Source organism: Dipodomys merriami, unplaced genomic scaffold (genome assembly GCF_024711535.1).
Source record: "Dipodomys merriami isolate MVZ:Mamm:240054 unplaced genomic scaffold, mDipMer1.0.p SCAF_39, whole genome shotgun sequence".
NCBI classification, from domain to species: domain Eukaryota; kingdom Metazoa; phylum Chordata; class Mammalia; order Rodentia; family Heteromyidae; genus Dipodomys; species Dipodomys merriami.
Genome location: NW_027205492.1, coordinates 13,423,839 through 13,442,926, shown reverse-complemented (window position 1 = coordinate 13,442,926; position 19,088 = coordinate 13,423,839). Strand labels below are relative to the sequence as shown.

Genomic DNA, 19,088 nt, shown 5'->3' with positions numbered 1-19,088 from the left:
TTGGATTTCAGGGTCTTCACATTTCCTTGTTTGTCTGCATTTCTTGATAAACATGAGGTAAGTTTTTGATTTAATGCTCTTTTACTTATTGGACAAATTTTGATGTGAGTTAAGCGAATTATAGATTACAGATTAAAAAATCATTAAAGATACTTGTAGTTAATTAGCATATAATACATATGGTCTAGTATTCTGTAAATGTTAGTGACACCAGGATAATGATATGAAATAATGCAGATATGGACAAATATAAACTGAAATATTGAAGGCTGAACTCCAAATCTTCAGGTTCTTCAGACAGCCCTTTTATTGACTTATCATTCAGATGTATTCACATTAATATTTCTAACCTCTATTAGCATTTAAAAGATTTATTTTTAATCTAATTTTTGTTTTAACTATTAAAATTACTTTCCCTTTGTTTCTAAATTCATCTAAATGTTTTACTTTTCTGTTGTTCTAGTTACAGTAGAACATTATTTCTCTAGGATATAGTTAGATTCTAGACTCATAAATTAAAACCAAGGAAGATATTAAACTAAAAAAATGGCCATTAATATAATCTGATCATAACTTTCCACTTTCATTTTTCAAAGCATAGCATATACTAGTTTTGTATGTTTCTTTTATTAGTTGCAAATACCAGCAGATGAAAAACTTGAGGAATTTTGGATTGATTTTAATCTTGGGAGCCAGACCCTATCATTCTACATTGCTGGAGATAATGAAGTAAGCTTATTCCCTCTATGTTTTTCTATATGTTTATCTATGCTATGTTTATGATTAAAAATTATTTTGAGAATGCAGATTTATTTGCACATGTATTTTTCAAGCCATCCTTTAAATGAGTTTTAATGTTAGGTCTTCTAATGTTAACTTACCATCCTAAGTAAAAGTGGAAATTATATTGTTTTATTGGAACAGAAAAATGCTAAAATTTCATACTAATTTTACATGTTATTAAATAAAATTTCACATTCAGCCAAACAAATGAAATTGACTTTAGAAAAGATAACATATCAGTTGCAGAAGTGTGACTCAATGGTAGAGTACTTCATGAACATGTGTAAAAACCCTCCGCACCTATTTCTATCACTATCAGAAAAAAGAAAGTAGAAAGGTTGCAGTTGTTTAAGCATAGAAGTACTCTATTAACAGTAACACTAACAAAGATGATAAATAGTATTACTCACTCAGAAAAACTTGTCTTTGAAAGTAGTGAGTGATTGATTCTTGTGGCAGCATTTGAAAGTGAATTTCAGTTTTTTCCTATCTTATATTTCAATAATGCTTAAGCTTTCCACATAGCTGGCATATTTTCTTTTTTCTCTCTTTTTTTTTTTTGGCTCCAGTCGTGAGACCTGAACGCTGGGCTTGGGCGCTGTCCCTCAGCTCTTCAGCTCAAGGCTAGTGCTCTACCACTTGAGCCACAGTGCCACTTGCAGCTTTTTTTTCTTTTTGCTTATGTGGTGCTGAGGAATCGAACCCAGGGCCTCATGCATGCAAGGCAAGCGCTCTACCACTGAGCCACCTTCCCAGCCCTAGATGGCATATTTTCTACTGACTTTGCTACCTGAGGAAAAGCACTTCAGCTATTATATCTTTTTTTTTTTTTTTTTGGTCGGTCGTGGGTCTTGAACTCTGGGCCTGAGCGCTGTCCCTCAGCTCTTCAGCTCAAGGCTAGTGCTCTACCACTTGAGTTACAGTGCCATTTCCGGTTTTCTGGTGGTTTATTGGAGATAAGAGTTTCACAGACTTTCTTGCCCAGGCTGGCTTTGAACAGCTATTATATCTTAACAGCAATAGCTACCACCTTATATTTGGTACATTGGCATATATTCATCTCAGTGAGAGTTGCTCAAACATTTACCAATCTGGTTATGGCTGATAATATTATGTTGGAAGTCTTATAGTTGGAAAGTACAAATCTATTTCTTAGCAGATTCCTGTTTTTTTTTTTTTTCCAGGTAAACTCTTTATAAGTAAACAGTAGCCAAATACTTCTTAGGATTTCCACATATTTTTCTTTTTATTTTAAAGTACCTTATTAAAAGGCCTAATTAAAATTGAATTCAGTGAAAAGCTCTGCTTCTCTCAGGTGCAAGGACAGTTTTTATCAACATATTTCTTCTTCGGCATTTGAAGGAGAAACTGAATTTTCTTTTAGAAACAATAATTTTATTTTGGCAGAATAGTAATGAATTTCATGCCTTCATTCACCTTGGTCCAGTAAAGGGGTAGGAACCCCTTTTTCTGCCTACAGCCATTTATTTACTTTTATCAAAAAAAATTCGTGCCTGTACATTCCTTAGCTTTATCTGCTCAAAGCTAGCACTCTACTACTTGATCACAGCTCTACTTCTGGCTTTTTGCTAACTGGGGTGAAACTTTCATGGACTTTCCTACCTGGGCTGGCTTCTAATCATAATATTCAGATCCCTGACTCCTGAGTAGCTAGGATTGCAGCCATAAGCCACTGTCACTTGGCTTCATTTCATTATGTATAACATCATTCTCAGATCATTCAAAATTATTAATTCAAGCATACTGTCTGAGGGCAGCCAACAAGAAATATAGGTGTCTGTACTGGCATGTAGCAAATGATTTTGGGAGGCTTATAGGGCCCATAAACCAGACATTCCCTACTTAGATTCTAAATCTAATGAGATGTTCCTGTATTATACTCTAATGGATGATTTAGACTAGAAAATAAGTAATCATATTATGGTAGTATTCATGATATGGAATGTATAAAATGGATTTATAAATTATGTTCCAAATATTTGTTAGAAATATTTATTGGGGGCTGGGAAGGTGGCTCAGTGGTAGAGTGCTTGCCTTGCATGCCTGAGGCCCTGGGTTCGATTCCTCAGCATCCACATAAGCAAAAAGAAAAAAGACGGATGTGGCGCTGTGGCTCAAGTGGTAGAGTGCTAGCCTTGAGCTGAAGAGCTGAGGGTCAGCACCCAGGCCCAGAGTTCAGGCCCCACGACTGGACCCCCCAAAAAAAAATTAAAAAAAAAGAAATATTTATTGGTCAAGATTTTCTTGAATGCTTCTTCCCCCAAATGTATTTTGAACTTCTTTCCTCTGAATTTCTTTAGCAATAGTATGTTTTCCCTGTATTTTCTGTTGCTCTCCTGAGAAACTATTCTCCATATAGTACCATCTTCTTTTCTTTTGTAATACAGCATATAATACAGCATATAAGCATATATGACCTGTTCCCTGGCTGTTTCTCTGATGTTTCATACCATTCTCTGGGCTCCAGACTTATTTATTTCCTTTTCTCAAAAAGATCATAACCATTTCTGATTTTCTGCTTCCTAGTTTGTTGGTCTAGAACACATCCTTTAGATAGATCCTTGCACCTTAATTCCTTTCCAATTAAGTTTCAACACAAATATTAACTCCTAAGACAGGTATGCTGTGGTCATTCAGTATAATGTAGTATAATGTAGATAATGACCTACAACACCCTTCTTATTTTCTCCATAGCAGTGATTACTATTTAAAATAATTTCATTTGTTGTCCATTTCTATCCCAAAGAATATAATATTTATGAGACCAGGAATCTTTTTCTTATTTATATCTATTCAAGGGTCACACTTTTTGAAAGAATGAATAAATGGAATACTGAAAGAACTGAAAGATATGTGGTATGGTTAGTGTGTAGATTACACATAGAATAGGAGAAAAGAAGTCAGTGGAGCCAGTGATTAATTATAAGAAGTAACTCAATTATTGAAATATTGTATTATTGTGACATTAATTATATGATAGATTTGTACTGAGCACTGGAATGCATATTCATGGTAGGAAGCTGGATTAAAATATAGCAGGGCCTGGCGTTGGTAGCTCATGCCTGTAATCTTAGCTACTCAGGAGACTTGAGATCTAAGTGTGGTTAGAAACCAGCCCAGACAAGAAAGTTCACGAGACTCTCCTCTCCAATTACCAGCAAAAAGCTAGAAGTAGAGGTGTGGCTTAAAAATGGTTGAGTGCCAGCCTTGCAGGAAAAAGCCAAGCAAGAATGCAAAGCCATTGTTCAAGCCCAAATACCAACGCCAAAAAAGAGTGAACAAAATAGATTAAATATAACATGTATAACATAGTTAATCACTGGAACAAGAATGTGTATGTATGTTAGTTACTTTTATAGTTCATACACCTTAAACATTGGTGTCCAAAGAAGTTTTAAATAAAGAATAAATTCTTATATGCTCAAGGCCCTTTCTTGCATTTAAGGATCATCAATGGGAAGCAGTCACTGTGCCTGAGGAAAAAGTTCAAATGTACAGCATTGAAGGTATTAGACTTTAAACTTACTTTTTATAATTTTCTTCTTGTCTCTTGCCATATGGAATAGGGAACAGAAACTGCATCTTCTCTGGGATAACAAATGAACTAATCAGAACAAAATCAGCATTTCAGATATCTACATTCATAAATCATGAAATTCCTTACCTCATATTTTCCCTTTAATCTGCCACCATGCTCCTGTACTTATTTCTTTCCCTTCCTAGCTAACCTAAAAGCCATGATTATACAGTTTATTAGCTGAAATATGGTAGATTCAAGGGAGAAGTCAAAAGAGTATAATTCTTTAGAAAGGCAAAGTCAAGTTCAACAAAATAAAGACCAGGAAATAGGTACTTGAAAGAGGCAGAGTGGAGTCAAGGAGAGAGAGGTAGAGGGATGAAGAGGAGAAGGGGAGAGAATGCAGTCAAGAATTCAATGTGTGTCCCATAAAATTTAAAAAAGTGAGGGATGCATGGGAATGTTGAAAAAGGGTGACATTGATCAAGATGCTTTGCATCTTGATCCTTTGCTAAATGGTGACTCCTTTGTATAATAACTTAAAATCTTTTTAAAAAGAAAAAAAGCCATGATTAATCAGTCTTGCATTATTATTATCAGATTTGCTTGATTAAATCCAAACATCTATTCTCCCCATTTCCATTAGGGGACTTGCATAACAATAAGACAAAAATCCTATAATTTGGCAGACTGGCATAGTTAAAAATTAATTTGTTAAACATGTTAGTCATTTCAGTGCTTATAAGGTAGTTTCTCTTTACAGTTTTTGATTTGCATTTTCCTAATAACCAGTGTTGAGCACTTTTATACAAGTGCTGCACATACATATGAAATATGCAGTATTTATCTTCCCTTTGTGAAGCACCTATTTAAACACTTTTGTATTAGATCTCCCTTTTAATTATTGGATTTTAGTAGTCTTCCTATATCCTGGATAAGAGTACTCTGGCAAATATCTTTTGTGAATATTCTTCCAGTCTACATTATGCTTACTCACTTTATTAATTGTATCTGTGGTAGACAGAAGTTTTTACATTTGAAGTTCACTTCATCAACTTTTTATTATATGTTGATTGCAGAGGTCTATCCCTAAATGACAAGAATGTTTTCCTTTAAACACTCTGTGGTTTTAGCCTTTTTTCTTACTATTACAAGTAAATATTTGGTTATGATGTTATGCAGGAATCAGAATTATTTTTTTATGAGAGAGAGGCATTGATTCCCATATTATTTACTGAAATATCATTCCTTTTTCCACTGGATTTCTGTGTTTAAAAAAATATCTATAAGGGCTGGGAAGGTAGCTCAGTGGTAGAGTGCTTGCCTTGCATGCATGAGGCCCTGGGTTCGATTCCTCAGCACCACATAAACAGAAAAAGCCGGAAGTGGCGCTGTGGCTCCAGTGGTAGAGCGCTAGCCTTGAGCTGAAGAGCTGAGGGACAGCGCCCAGACCCAGAGTTCAGGCCCCATGACCAGCAAAAAAACAAAAAAAAAATCTATAAGCCAGGTGCCAGTGGCTCATGCCTGTAATCCTAGCTACTTAGGAGGCTGAGATCTAAGGATAGCAGTTCAAAGCCAGCCCAGACAGGAAAGTCTGTGAAACTCTTATCTCGAACAAACCACTAGAAACCCGGAAGTGGTGCTGTGGCTCAAGTGGTAGAGAGCTTGCCTTGAACTGAAGAGCTTAGGGACAGCACCTAGGCCAGAGTTCAAGCCCCACAACTGACAAGAAAAAACAAGTCTATAAGTAGGTTCTATAAGGATGTCTAATTCTTAGTGCTTGTATCTGTTTCTTTGATCTCTTTACATTCCTTCTGTCAGTACCAAAATGTATTATTGTATATTTATGATTCGTTACAAATAGTATAAGTCTTCTCACATATAAAGCTTTTGAATATCCATTTAAGTTTAAGAGTTTCTCAATCACTGTAAAATGCTTGCTGGAATTGTGATTAGAGGCCCAGTAGGAAAAGGCTAGATGAATGAAGAAGAAAACTCTTAGAAATTCAGCCAGAATGCCCACTGTACTTGGATGTGCATATTACATACATAATCATACTATCTTTATTATCAGTCGTCAGCACCTCATCTTATGCTAGAATTTAAAGTGGTTAGGGTAATCGTATATAACAGCATGCTCTGGTGAATGAGAACCCACTTCACCAGAGAAGACACAGAAAGCCAGCTTCTATCCTTTATCTTATTCTAGTTGTCCCTCCCATACATTTTTACATAGATGGTACAAAAATTTATTAAACAGTGTTTGGTTCTAAAATTTAAAATTGTGATTCAATTTTAATAAGCTGAAGTTTTCTTATTTATACTAACTGGATGATGCCATAGGAAGTGGTATAAACTAATCAATATTATTTGTTTGTGTATAGTGAAAGACTCAAAGAAGCTACTGTCTATAATTCTGAAAAATATAGTAAAAATTAGTCAAACCGAAGGAAAAGAACTGTATTTGTATTTTGATATATCACTAGAAATTACCAATGTGGCTCAAAAAGTTTTTGGTACAAGCAAATATAGGGTAAGTTTTTAAACTAAATATTAACTATTTTTTATAGTGTTGATAACCAAGTCTGTGACTCTCAGTTAAGTGTCATTGTTTTTAATTAAGTGTCATTCTATTTTGGAATTCTTAAAATGATATGATAATATTAGATTTTTAAAATCTATACTGTGTAATATCCATTAGCTTGTTAGCCATGTCCTTTGAGATGCCTACTAGAAAGTATCTGAACTGACAGAATTAGAAGCCACTGTTTAGAATATTTGAAGAATTCCAGACAAGTGTTTAAAAAGTAAGATGAAGCTGGGCACCGATGGCTCATGCCTGTAATCTTTACTCAGAAGGGTGACATCTGAGGATTGTGGTTCGAAGCCAGCCAAGGCAGAAAAGTCTGTGAGACTCTTCTTTCCAATTAAATCACAGAAAATGCTGGAAGTGGTACTGTGGCTCAAGTGACAGAGTGCTAGTCTTGAGCAAAAGGAGCTCAGGAACAGTGCCCAGGCCCAGAGTTCAAACCTCCGAACTAGCAAAAAAAAAAAAAAAGTAAGATGAGATAAATAACTATTTTACAGAAATGATGTCTCAGAAGCACATAACTTTAAGGAAAATGAGTTACAGAAATAAAATATTCATTAGACTTAGGATTAAAAGTAAGGCACTATTGTGGAAGTGGCTTGAAATAACCCATTGAGTTGAAGAATAGGATTTAGATGTGATGCTTGACAAGATTATAAGATGGTTATTATTTAACTGGAATGATCAGTTGACAACTTATGGGGTGTTTTGGGGTGATGTTCTTTTGACAAGCTTCAGTAGATATATTTGGGAGGAACCTTTGTTCAAGGAACAAAATGGAAAGCTTAGGAGGCTGTGGTAGAAAGTAAAGGAAGGGTTCTGAAATAGGGTATTTGTATCTGAAAAGTAACAATTAATGATCATTTGGCAATTCTGAGGAAGATAGGTAGAAAAATAATTGCATTGAATGGAAAGAAAAGGAAAATCATACCACTTTCAATTAATTGAATTTTAGGAATTTACCAAGAAGCATGGTATTTCAGTTGCCAAAACATCTGTGCATATTCTTTTTGATGCAAGTGGATCCCAGGTATGTTTCTTACTGATTTTTATTATTGGTTTAGGCTTAACATTAAACAGTATCATAATAATAAAGTTGGTATTGAATGGTGAATTAAACAGGTAGTCTCAATATAGATGATACTGTAATAAAATACATATATTAGTTAATGATAATTTAACCACAGTTATTGATAAATAACAATGTTGGTAACTTTAAAATTTAGAAGTAAAAGCTGGGTGCCAATGGCTTACACCTATACTCCAAGCTACTAGGAGGCTGAGATCTGAGGATCATTAATAGAAACTAGTGCAGGCAGGTAGGTCTGTGAGACTTACTTTCAGTTAACCACCAAAAAGCTGAAAATGGAGCTTGCTCAAGTGGCAGAGCGCTAGCTTTGAGCAAAAAAGACCAGAGAGCTTCCAGACCCTGAGTTCAAGCCCCAGGACCAGCACACACACAAAAACTTAGAAGTGCCTAGGAATGTTAGAGTGCTTGCCTAGCATGCATGAAGCCCTGGGTTCAATTCCTGAGTGCCACATAAGCAGAAAAAAATGAGAAGTATGTGTCCTTCCACTGTGACAAAACTGTCTACAAAAGTGAATACTTGTTTTGAGTTGACTTTTAACAATTAGTACAGGGAGGGCTGGGAAGTTGGCTCAGTGGTAGAGTGCTTGCCTTGCATGCCTGAGGCCCTGGGCTCGATTCCTCAGCACCACATAAGCAAAAAGAAAAAAGCCGGAAGTGGCGCTATGGCTCAAGTGGTAGAGCGCTAGCCTTGAGCTGAAGAGCTGAGGGACAGTGCTCAGGCCCAGAGTTCAGGCCCCACGACCGGATCCAAAAAAACAAAAACAAAAACAAAAAAAACAGTACAGGGATAGAAGAAAGAAGGAACTGAGGTTTGTAAGTATGAAATAAGAGCTTTACTAAGATATACAATGGTTTTAAAGATTTTCCTGTGGTTTACAGTTTTAATATAGGGTTTCTAAATTTTCTAACAGATGCTGGTTCCAGAAAGTCAGGTCTCACCAATTGAAGAAGAACCTGTTAGTTTAAAAGAAAAATTTCACTCCCCAAAGGAATCTGTTAACCCTCTAAAATGCACCAAAAACAGCAGCCAAGAGGACAGCATAAGTAATCAGGTCGAGGTAAATATGGTCAAAATAATTGCTTATGAAACTACCATAGACCATGTCATTGCTAGAGATACAAAAAAAGCAACTAGAATGTATATATTAATGGTTTTGAACAATCATAATACATACATGTGCATACTTTAGGATAAGGTATATTCTACAGTTTACATTTATGAATTCCAAATTGAGATACACAGAAAATATTACTATTTTTCCCCATTTATTTTAGTGTATCTTTACTTTGATTATAATATACAATAAAAAATTTACAATGTTCTGGGTTTTTGTTTTTGTTTTGTTTTGTTTTTTTGTTAGTTGTGGGGCCTGAACTGTGGGCCTGGGTGCTGCGCCTCAGCTCTTCAACTCAAGGCTAGTGCTCTACCACACGAGCCACAGCACCACTTCTGGCTTTTTCTGCTTATGTGGTGCTGAGGAATCCAATCCAGGGCCTCATGCGTGCAAGGCAAGCACTCTACCACTGAGCCACCTTCCCAGCCCCAATGTTCTGTTTTTTTGTAAAGCAAGGAAAGCAAGCAAAGTGTTAGGCTCTGTTTCTTCTTCTTTAAGTGAAGACCACTTGTAGACTGTATCCAGTAGAACCATTTCTTAGCCTTCTTTTCCATACCTTGGTTTCTTAAGGTCCTCTCCTTTTTCAGCTTGTTTTGGCATTCTACTTCTCATACTAGATTAAAGGTAGTCTCTCTGCTCATCAGTTTTGCAGGTTTTCTCTAAATCCTGAGAGACTCCACCTTCTGAACATCCTGATACCTTCTTCTTGCAGAGCTTTTTTTTTTTGTCAGTTGTGGGGCTTGAACTCTGGGCCTGGGCATTATCCCTCAGCTCTTCAGCTCAAGGCGAGCACTCTACTGCTTGAGCCACAGCACCACTTCCAGTTTTCTAGTGGTTTATTGGAGTTAAGAGTGTCACAGTCTTTCCTGCCTCAGCTGGCTTTGAACCGTGATCCTGAGATTTCAGCCTCCTGAGTAGCTAGGGTTATAGGCGTGAGCCACTGGCGCCCGGCTTGCAGAGCTTCTCTAATGTACATAATTTGAGCTCTTAGACTGCATACTTCTCTTCAGTGTTCTATAGCCAAATTGCTACTTTCTGTTCTAAGATATTCTCGTGTTTCTTATCTCTATAGGCCTTTTCCTGAAATTGTGCACCAGCACACTTTCTTTAAGACAATGTGTACTTGTTTTAGTTACTTTACTTATTGCCAAACATGAACATAAAAACCTACAAATTAGCCTCGGACACAGAAATTTCTGCATACTGTTTTTTTAATGTAGTCAAGGCAAAATGTATATAGTCATTGCAAATTGTTATGAGTGAAATTGTAAAATATTTAACTTTAATAGAGAATGTATGTTTACTATGGTTGTTTCTCATGGCTTAAGATAACTACTCCTAGCAAAAGGAAAATGTCTGAAGCATCAATGATTGTTGCCGGTACAGACAGATACACTGTGAGAAGTCCAGTACTATTAGTCAATGCAAGTAAGTTTAATAATCTTTAAAGATTTTAAAACAAGTATTGTATTTTAAATATATTTTTTAAATCAGAAAAATTATGGATATAATTTACCTAGAGGATAGATTCAAGATAAGAAAGTTGATCATTTTCCCATTACAAATTTCTGAAAGATATAATGGGCATTGATATATAAACAGTTTTTAAAATATTGCTGCCATGTATTAATGATTTGTCAGAATTCATACAGGATGTAGCATAATATGGTGCTTAAAAATAACATTGAATCAATAATTTTCTTGTACGTACTAATTCCTGACTCCAATTTTTGTACTTTGCACAGATTATCCTCTAGCTAAATTTAGAACCAGTGTCGTATTATAACATGGGACTTACATTCTTATTTCATTAATTTGTTTAAAGCATGAAATAAAAAATATGTTTAACAAAAAAATCTTGTGAAATGTTTAGACCTTACCTAATACCAAGAATTTACTATTATACTAAAAGTTTGGCACATATTACGAGTTCAGGTTAAAAAATATATTGTCTGCTACTTTCTTTAAATACTTAGTGTTAATGCCAATTTAATATAGAACTTTTATTCAGAAACTCATTGCCTAATAGGCAATTGCTTAGTGCATAACAGGGTCAGAAACTGAGTCAGTCTACTTACCATATGGCATTGTTTTCACTTATTCATCTAGCCAATAAAGCTGCATATCATCCTAAGCCTTCCTTTCTTACTCCTCTTATCTGAATTAGCTTTCTCATCCTGAAAGTACCTCAGTAACAGAAATAAAAAACAGATTTACCTGTCTTTTGTCCTCCTTTTAGTAACACCACGAAGAAGAAGAAGTAAGCCGCCACTGCTGCCAAGGCTAAGTTTCTCAGAAAAAGTTAATGTTCCTAATACATCCAAAAATGGAGTGGATGATGCTTTATTACTTGAATCTAGAGCATCTGAAAGAAGATGTAGAAGAAAAAATAGAGAGAAAGTAAGTATACTTTGAAAGTATTGTTAAAATAAAGTTTTAACATGTTGTTATAGTATTACAATGTATACTGAGCTAATTGTACTTTCAAATACTTTCTTAGTTTACAAAATTAGATTTTTTTCTGTATATCATTATTGTCCTTGAAAGCAGTGCTTACAATAAAACTTAATGACATTAACATCTGTTCACTAGAGCTAATTTACACATTTGACAGGAGAAATGGACTTCCCGTCAGTCTTTATTTATATTTTTGCCAGTCCTGGGTCTTGAACTTTGAGCCTGGTCACTGTCCCTGAGCTCCTTTACCTCAAGGCTAGCACTTGAGCCACAGTGCCACTTTGAGGTTTTTCTGTGATTTAATTGGAGAGAAGACTCTCACAAACTTATCTGCCTGGTTGGTTTCAAACCATGATCCTCAGATCTCACCCTCCTGAGTAGCCAGAACTATAGGCATGAGCCACATTCTTTATATTTTAGTTTATTATGTATTTTTTCTTTGTCATTGTAAAACCTGCATATATTAATAGCTGCTCCCATCCCAATATAGGGAACTATCTGCCAGATTAAGAAGGAAAGATAGGAGAGAAAGTAAAAAAATGTATCTGTTATGAAAAAGGCATGGTAAATACAGAAATGTGATATTCAATGGTATTTTCCTTTAAGTATATCAAAATCCTAGTGTAAGGATTAGACAGAATTGTGAGGTAATTATATCACTACATTTATAGCATCATATATATTTGTGTGTATATACACACATACACACACATATGCACTAGTTAATGTATCATATGGAAGAGGCAGGTACCTAACCCACAGGATGGTCAAAATGAACCAGTGTGGCCTTAAGTGAATTGAGATTTGAAGGACCAAAAGATTAGTCAAATGGATAATGAGGAAAAGGACATTTGTTCCAGGTAGTTGAAGGTATATCAAAGGGAATGGATAAGGGAAATGGTTTCTTAGAAAAATAAACTAACGTTGTAGGTGTGAAACATCCAGTATTTGTTCCCCAGTTGGATGAAGATGGTAAATTTCTCCTGAGAATCTATTGATGAAGGGGGCAATGGACAAATAAGTAATTTGGAATAGATATTGACCAAAGAGAGATCTAAAAATAAGTAAAGTGTTAGACAACATAGAGGGCCCAAATAAATTTAAGGCAGTTTAATCATATCATTAGTCCATAAATATATGCAGTTTTCTCCAAGCCCAGTAGTCTTGATGTTACAGTTAAAACTAAAGAGCAAAGTAAAGAATTTAAAAAAATAAAATGGGTATATGCAAAAAATAAAGGATATAAGAAGTGAAGATATTGGAAAAAACAGTTAAAGTAATAGTTTGATTCTTCTAGTTAAGTGTTTCTTAATAAGAATACTATTTTTCAGTTTTGTGGCATGGTCCTGACTATTGTAAGATAATTGACATTCTACCTAGGACATGTGTCAGAAGAATTTTTTGTCATTGTGAAAGCCTGCATATTTTTATAGTTGCTCCCATCACAATATAGGGATCTATCTGCTAGACTAAGAAAAAAGACAGATATAACAAAGTAAATTTTTTTGAGCTAGGCAGCATTTTTTATGAAAGTGATGGAAATTTTTATTTGATCTGAGATAAGTATGAGTCTGTGGCTATGGGACAAGGGTACTTGCTGCAGACAAAAAGTTATCAGGGAAATGGCCAAATGCTTTAAAGCAATACTCCTAATTTCTAGCTTTTCTGTGTACTTCGGTGATGATAGTATAGAGATGTAGGCTAGGAAATCAGTAGTGATAGGAAATGTGCCATAGAGGTTCTAGATTTATATTATAATTGATATATTATATATAATTATATAATTATATTATAACTGATAAAAATCGAATGATTATTCTAGCTAAGGATGAAATTAGAAAATTTTAGAACCTTCTGCCTCCTTGTGTGCAATTAAATTTATTTCCCTGTATTTTGTTATAGGCAGAGTTCTAGAGTAGATATAACACTATCTGATATGACACTATCTGACTTTTATAGAAGGCATACTCATTTTTCAACCCTTAATACTTCTTTAAAAGCTGTTTGAATATAATACTTAATCTAACTTTACATTGAACCTGTTTTCTATGTTATAGCATATCAAAACTGCTAACATCATAGAAAGGACAGAAAATGAGGACATTGAATTCCCAAATCAAAACCTGAGTAAGTATTTTTTAGTCAATTAAAAAAGATAAGGGGTTGGGAGAAAGCAGGAGAAAGAGAACTCTCAGTAATACCTTTTTGCTCACTGACTTTCACTGATGCCAGAGATTTATAACAAATGTGTTTAGCTTTAAACAAGGACATTTTTGAGATTATAAGGAAATAGCATATAACCATAGCTCCTAATAAGTTTGAGAGAGAGGAATTAAAATAAATCAATCTCTTTATCCCAATACAGTTATAATAACCCCATTTTACCTTCCAGTTGCATGAAAAAAATGAAAATTCTGTGGTTTTTGTTTTATTTAGATGAACTCCATGATACCCTTTCTGATTCACAGACAGTGGAAAAAACAGATAAGCCTATGTAAGTATGAAAAAGTACATAAAATTATTTAGTAGATAGTAATGTTATTTTAGGTAGATAATATTAGATAGAACACATTTGACAGAAAGGGCTTTTATACATCTCCCAAGTATTACTATGATAGTACAGAAATAGTCTGTGTTTTCTCTATGTCATCCAACATAGTTTTTTCAATTTGAGGAACTTAAAGAGAACAAGATTTTAAAAAATTCAAGTATAAACGTGAAAATTTTAACTTTTTAAAAATTCATAGTATAATAAGCGATATTTAGGTAGTATCAAAGTAGTAGCACTAATATGCTTTAAAATCTGATCAATTATATCATAAATTTAAATTTGTCATAACATGAAAAAATTTCCATACTTTACCACTAACAAATTGTTTATAGTAAACATTGGTTAAATAAAAGTATAACAAGGTCTTAAGAGGCATATACTGATGTTTTATAGAATTAAGCAAATGAACTTATTTTCTAGTGCTTTAGAAAACATGTGCGAGAACAAAATTCAATCTAAATGGGCATGTTGGACACCTGTAACAACCATTAAACTATGTAAAAGCAACAGAACCAGTACTTTATCAAGAGACACATTTAATCAAGGTGAGAGAGTTTTATCTGTATTCAATAGTAGTTCAGGAAATAATTTCCTCAAAGTCTAATAAATAGTTAAATTTTAATTTTTAATTTTATTTATTTAAATATTTTTAGATATTAATTTACTCATTTTGTAAGAATTAATTTCTCATTATCCCACTAGATGTTTGTGTTCACAAAAACTATTCTAAACAAAAATCACCTTCATCTATATCTGATGATGATTCTGAAGAAACAGTGGAGACGAAATACAGGAAAGTAATAGAGGAACCTGACAAAACAGACAAAGCAGCAATAGTTTGCAAAAGAAACAATCAGCAACAAAATTATCCTAAATATTCAGACCAGAAAGATACTGAAAATGCTACTCAGAGTGATTGGCATATTGAATCTGAAACTACTTTTAAGTCAGTTCTTCTAAACAAGACAACTGAAGAATCTCTGATCTATAGGAAGAAGTACATATTATCAAAAGACGTGAATACTGATGTTTGTAATAAAAGTTCTCCTAGAAAAAGGCCAAACAGTCATATAAAATCAGGCACAGAATCATCTTCTGATCTTAATTCCTGGGATTTGAAACAAAAAACAATGGTGAGTTCTCATTATGTTTTGATTTCTACATATCCATAAGATACTTATAAGAAAATGGAAAATGATTGTTGCAGATTTAATGTAGTTAATTGCCTGGAGACCAGGTGTGAGTTCCCCCTTAAACTCCTCATTCAATTCTCCGTAATTTCTTCACTGATAGAACAGTACTTCACATATATCAAGCCTGAAAATAGGTATAGAATAAATGAATAAATAAATAAATAAATAGGTATAGAATAAATGAATAGGTATAGAATAAATAAAATAAATGGAAAATAGGTATAGAATAAATATGAATAAATGGACCCTATTTTTTGTGTTTGTCTGTCTTTTTTTTTTTTTTTTTTTTTGCTGGTCCTGGGGCTTGAACTCTAGGTCTGGGCACTATCTCTTCTTTTGCTCAAGGCAAGCAGTCTACCACTTGAGCAAGAGTGCCACTTCCAGCTTTTTTGAGTAGTTTATTGAAGAAAAGAGTCTCACGGAGTTTCCTGCCCAGGCTGGCTTTGAACCTCCATCCTCAGATCTCAGCCTCCTGAGTAGCTAGGATTATTGGTGTGAGCCACTGGTGCTTCGCTTCTTTCTGTCTTTTTGAAGAAGCATATCAAACTGTTCATCTCTCAGAAATTTTGTCTTTCTTTTTAATATGTGGTACTTTTGTCTGTTTTTTCTGTATCCTACTATAGTAAAAACATTTATTTTTGCAGAAGAATCATTTAGCAGATTCTGAAAACACAGAATTCTGGTTTAAATATCTTTTATGGTTTGTGTATGAAGTATCCTCCAAAAGATTGCATTGAATCTAGCCATCAGTCATCTAGTCATCAGGAGATCCTTAGATTACAGAAGTGGTAACTTCATCATTGGACTAATCTAAACCCTGATGATGACTTCATGCTTCTATCCTCTTAAAGCAAGCACCTTAAAAGTATCTAGAAGTTTGTAGAGAGTTGGCATAATTTCTTCATTAAATTTTGACTAAATCCACCAGTGAATCCATCAGGACCTGGTGTTTGTTTTGTATAACATATATATTAAATTGCATCATATTTATGTGTGTATGTGTATATTTAGATGATCTATTTTTCTTTGCCAAAGTTTCAGTAAATTGTATCCTTCAAGAAATTGGTCTAACTATGTTGGATATGAACATTACAATTTGGGGGGTAGGGAAATAGGGAGAGTAAGTGGGAGATAATGAGGGATGGGGTAACAATGATTAAAAACACATGAACTTATTTGCCTTACTTATGTAACTGTAAACCCCTACTCATCACCTTTTCAGTAAAAGTTAAATTTAAAAACAAATCTATTTCATGCAGATTATTAAATTTGTAGACATACAATTCATTCAATTAATAATAGTAATACTTGATAATAAAATATTAATAGTATTATCACTTCATTACAGGCATTAGCAATTTCTGTCTGGAATCTTTTTTGGTATTCTTCCTCCAGTAACTTGGCTACAGGTTTATCAATTGCATTCATCTGGCTACTTTTTCCCCTTAAGTATTTTATTCTCATGTATACTAATTTTAAAAAGATTTCTACAGAGTATTCTGCACAGATCCATGCTTAAAGACATATCTGTGGTTTTTAATGCATTATAAAGTTCAAACTTATTATTTCTGACCCCATATTTCTCTTTGTAAAATTGTAACAGAACTAGATTTTTCTTTATTTCCCTTTTATCCTTTATGTTCCTTTGGAAGATAGATGGAAGAGTTTTAAGGTAATTAATGACTTATTTCAGAGAGAACAGTCAAAAGAGAAAGGATTTACTGAGGCAGCAGAATCTTTGATAACCCAAATTAATAAGAGATACAAACCAACAGATGATACAAAGTCTACAAGAAAATTAAAGGACTCTTTGGTTGACAGGTATGTTCATAAATTTCACAAATGAATATTTTTCTAGCAGATATGATTCAGTTACACAGTTTGGAAAAGGTTAGTTTTAAATATACATTCAAATAATGTAAATTTTCACTAGAAAACATAGTGGCTAATTACCTTTAGAGAGTTAAATTTGAAATATGGCAGTCTAGCATCTAAAACATGTCAAAAATAAAACCCCATATCATATCAACTGGATATAGTAACACATACCTATAATCCCAGCACTTGGGAGGTTACAGCAAGAAGAGTACAATATAGTCTGAGCTAATGTGAGACCCTGTATCAAAAAAAAGAATAGCAAGAAAAAATAAAAATACAGCACACTGTTGCAGACAAATCTTTAGGATATAGACATCTTTGGGCTGTATTTATCATAACTTGTAATACTAAAACTAAAAATACTTAAATATATTTCATAATGAGATGTAAAGTATCAATGAAATTTTTTTGGGGGGGTCTGGTCGTGGGGCCTGAACTCTGGGCCTGGGTGCTGTCCCTCAGCTCTTCAGCTCAAGGCTAGCACTCTACCACTTGAGCCACAGTGCCACTTCCGGCTTTTTTCTTTATGCTTATGTGATGCTGAGGAATCGAACTCAGGGCCTCAGTCTTGCAAGGCAAGCGCTCTACCACTGAGCCACCTTCCCAGCCCCAATGAAAATTATTTTAATGTATGAAATTACATATTCCTTACTTGCAAGCCTTCTGAAAGTTAACTCTTTATAAAAATGTCTATAGTCTATCTGGTTGTTAATTCAAGTGTAAACTTATTCTGAACTTATTGTATAATATAAGGAAAATGACTCATGGAAGAACCCCAAGTCTAAAATTGTTTGGCACTTCTCAGTGCATTAATGATTCATTAGTGAAGTTGTAAAAATATCAGACTGACCATGGATTTCACCTTTTGGTTGCACATTTTATAGCATATAGAATGTAGATTTAGTATGTTTTACCTTATGTAAAATGGCTTTTATGAAAAATATTCTGATAATTGGTTTTTATTGTCAAAATCTTTTTTATAGTCGAATTTCAAACAAATCTGATCTACAACTTAATAAGGTATGTATTAATAAGGTATGTATTTAGTTAATTTCATTAAGCCTATAATCATACTTGATTTTTTTTATCACAGACACTAAAATGGTAGTAAAATGGAATTTTATTTAATGTTTTTGGAACATGGCTAATAGATTATCACAACAGACAAGTGTAGTGGCAAGTACTCCAAACAGCCCATTAACTTTCTAAGTTCTATTTTTGAAAGAACATACTATATATAAAGATGAGCCTAATATTTTCACTTTTTATTAATGATTCAGTATTTATCACCATAGTTTTGCTAAGTGAATCCATCTGTCCTAACAGTTGGATTTTTCTGAATACTAATTTTGTTTAAAACAAAAAATTTACTACTCACCCAAATTTAAATACCAATCCTCTCCCTCTCCTCTTCCCCCTCCCCCCTCTCTCCTCTCTCTCTTTCTCCCCTCTCTCTCTCCCCTCTCTCTTCTCTCCTCCTCTCCTCCCTCTTTCTCCCCCTCTCTCTTTCTTTCTCTTCCCTCCTCTCTCCTCTTTCCTGTCTTCTCCTCTCCTCTCCTGTCTCCTCTCTCTTCTGCTTGAACTTGGGGCTTGGGCTCTGTCTCTGAGATCTTTTGCTCAAGACTAGCTCTCTGACACTTTGAGCCACAGTGTCACATCTGGTTTTTGAGTGGTTAATTGGAGATAAGAGTCTCATGGACTTTCTTGCTTGGGCTGGCATTGAACAGTGATTGTCAGATCTCAGCTTCCTAAGTAGTTAGAATTACAGATATATGCCACCAGCACCTGGAAAATTTTATTTTTTTAATTTTTTTAATTTTTTAATTTTTTGGTCGGTCATGGGGCTTGAACTCTAGGCTTGGGCGCTGTCCCTCAGCTCTTCAGCTCAAGGCG

At 34.3% G+C, this 19,088-nt stretch overlaps 1 protein-coding gene across 5 annotated transcripts in view; it reads left to right on the top strand.

Annotated features, from left to right (window-relative positions):
• Window positions 1-19,088, top strand: part of Sycp2 (synaptonemal complex protein 2) — a 63,645-nt gene that overhangs the window by 18,829 nt on the left and 25,728 nt on the right. For 4 of the 5 annotated variants that reach the window (XM_069990100.1, XM_069990101.1, XM_069990102.1 and 1 more), the window contains exons 12-25: window positions 12-57; window positions 634-729; window positions 4,250-4,310; window positions 6,706-6,854; window positions 7,867-7,941; window positions 8,913-9,059; window positions 10,445-10,544; window positions 11,356-11,516; window positions 13,631-13,700; window positions 14,010-14,067; window positions 14,545-14,669; window positions 14,827-15,257; window positions 17,011-17,138; window positions 18,179-18,230. In XM_069990100.1, coding sequence (XP_069846201.1) covers window positions 12-57; window positions 634-729; window positions 4,250-4,310; window positions 6,706-6,854; window positions 7,867-7,941; window positions 8,913-9,059; window positions 10,445-10,544; window positions 11,356-11,516; window positions 13,631-13,700; window positions 14,010-14,067; window positions 14,545-14,669; window positions 14,827-15,257; window positions 17,011-17,138; window positions 18,179-18,230 — 1,699 coding nt within the window. The remainder of the gene's footprint in view (window positions 1-11; window positions 58-633; window positions 730-4,249; window positions 4,311-6,705; window positions 6,855-7,866; window positions 7,942-8,912; window positions 9,060-10,444; window positions 10,545-11,355; window positions 11,517-13,630; window positions 13,701-14,009; window positions 14,068-14,544; window positions 14,670-14,826; window positions 15,258-17,010; window positions 17,139-18,178; window positions 18,231-19,088) is intronic. The other variant, XM_069990099.1, reaches the window with a different exon arrangement.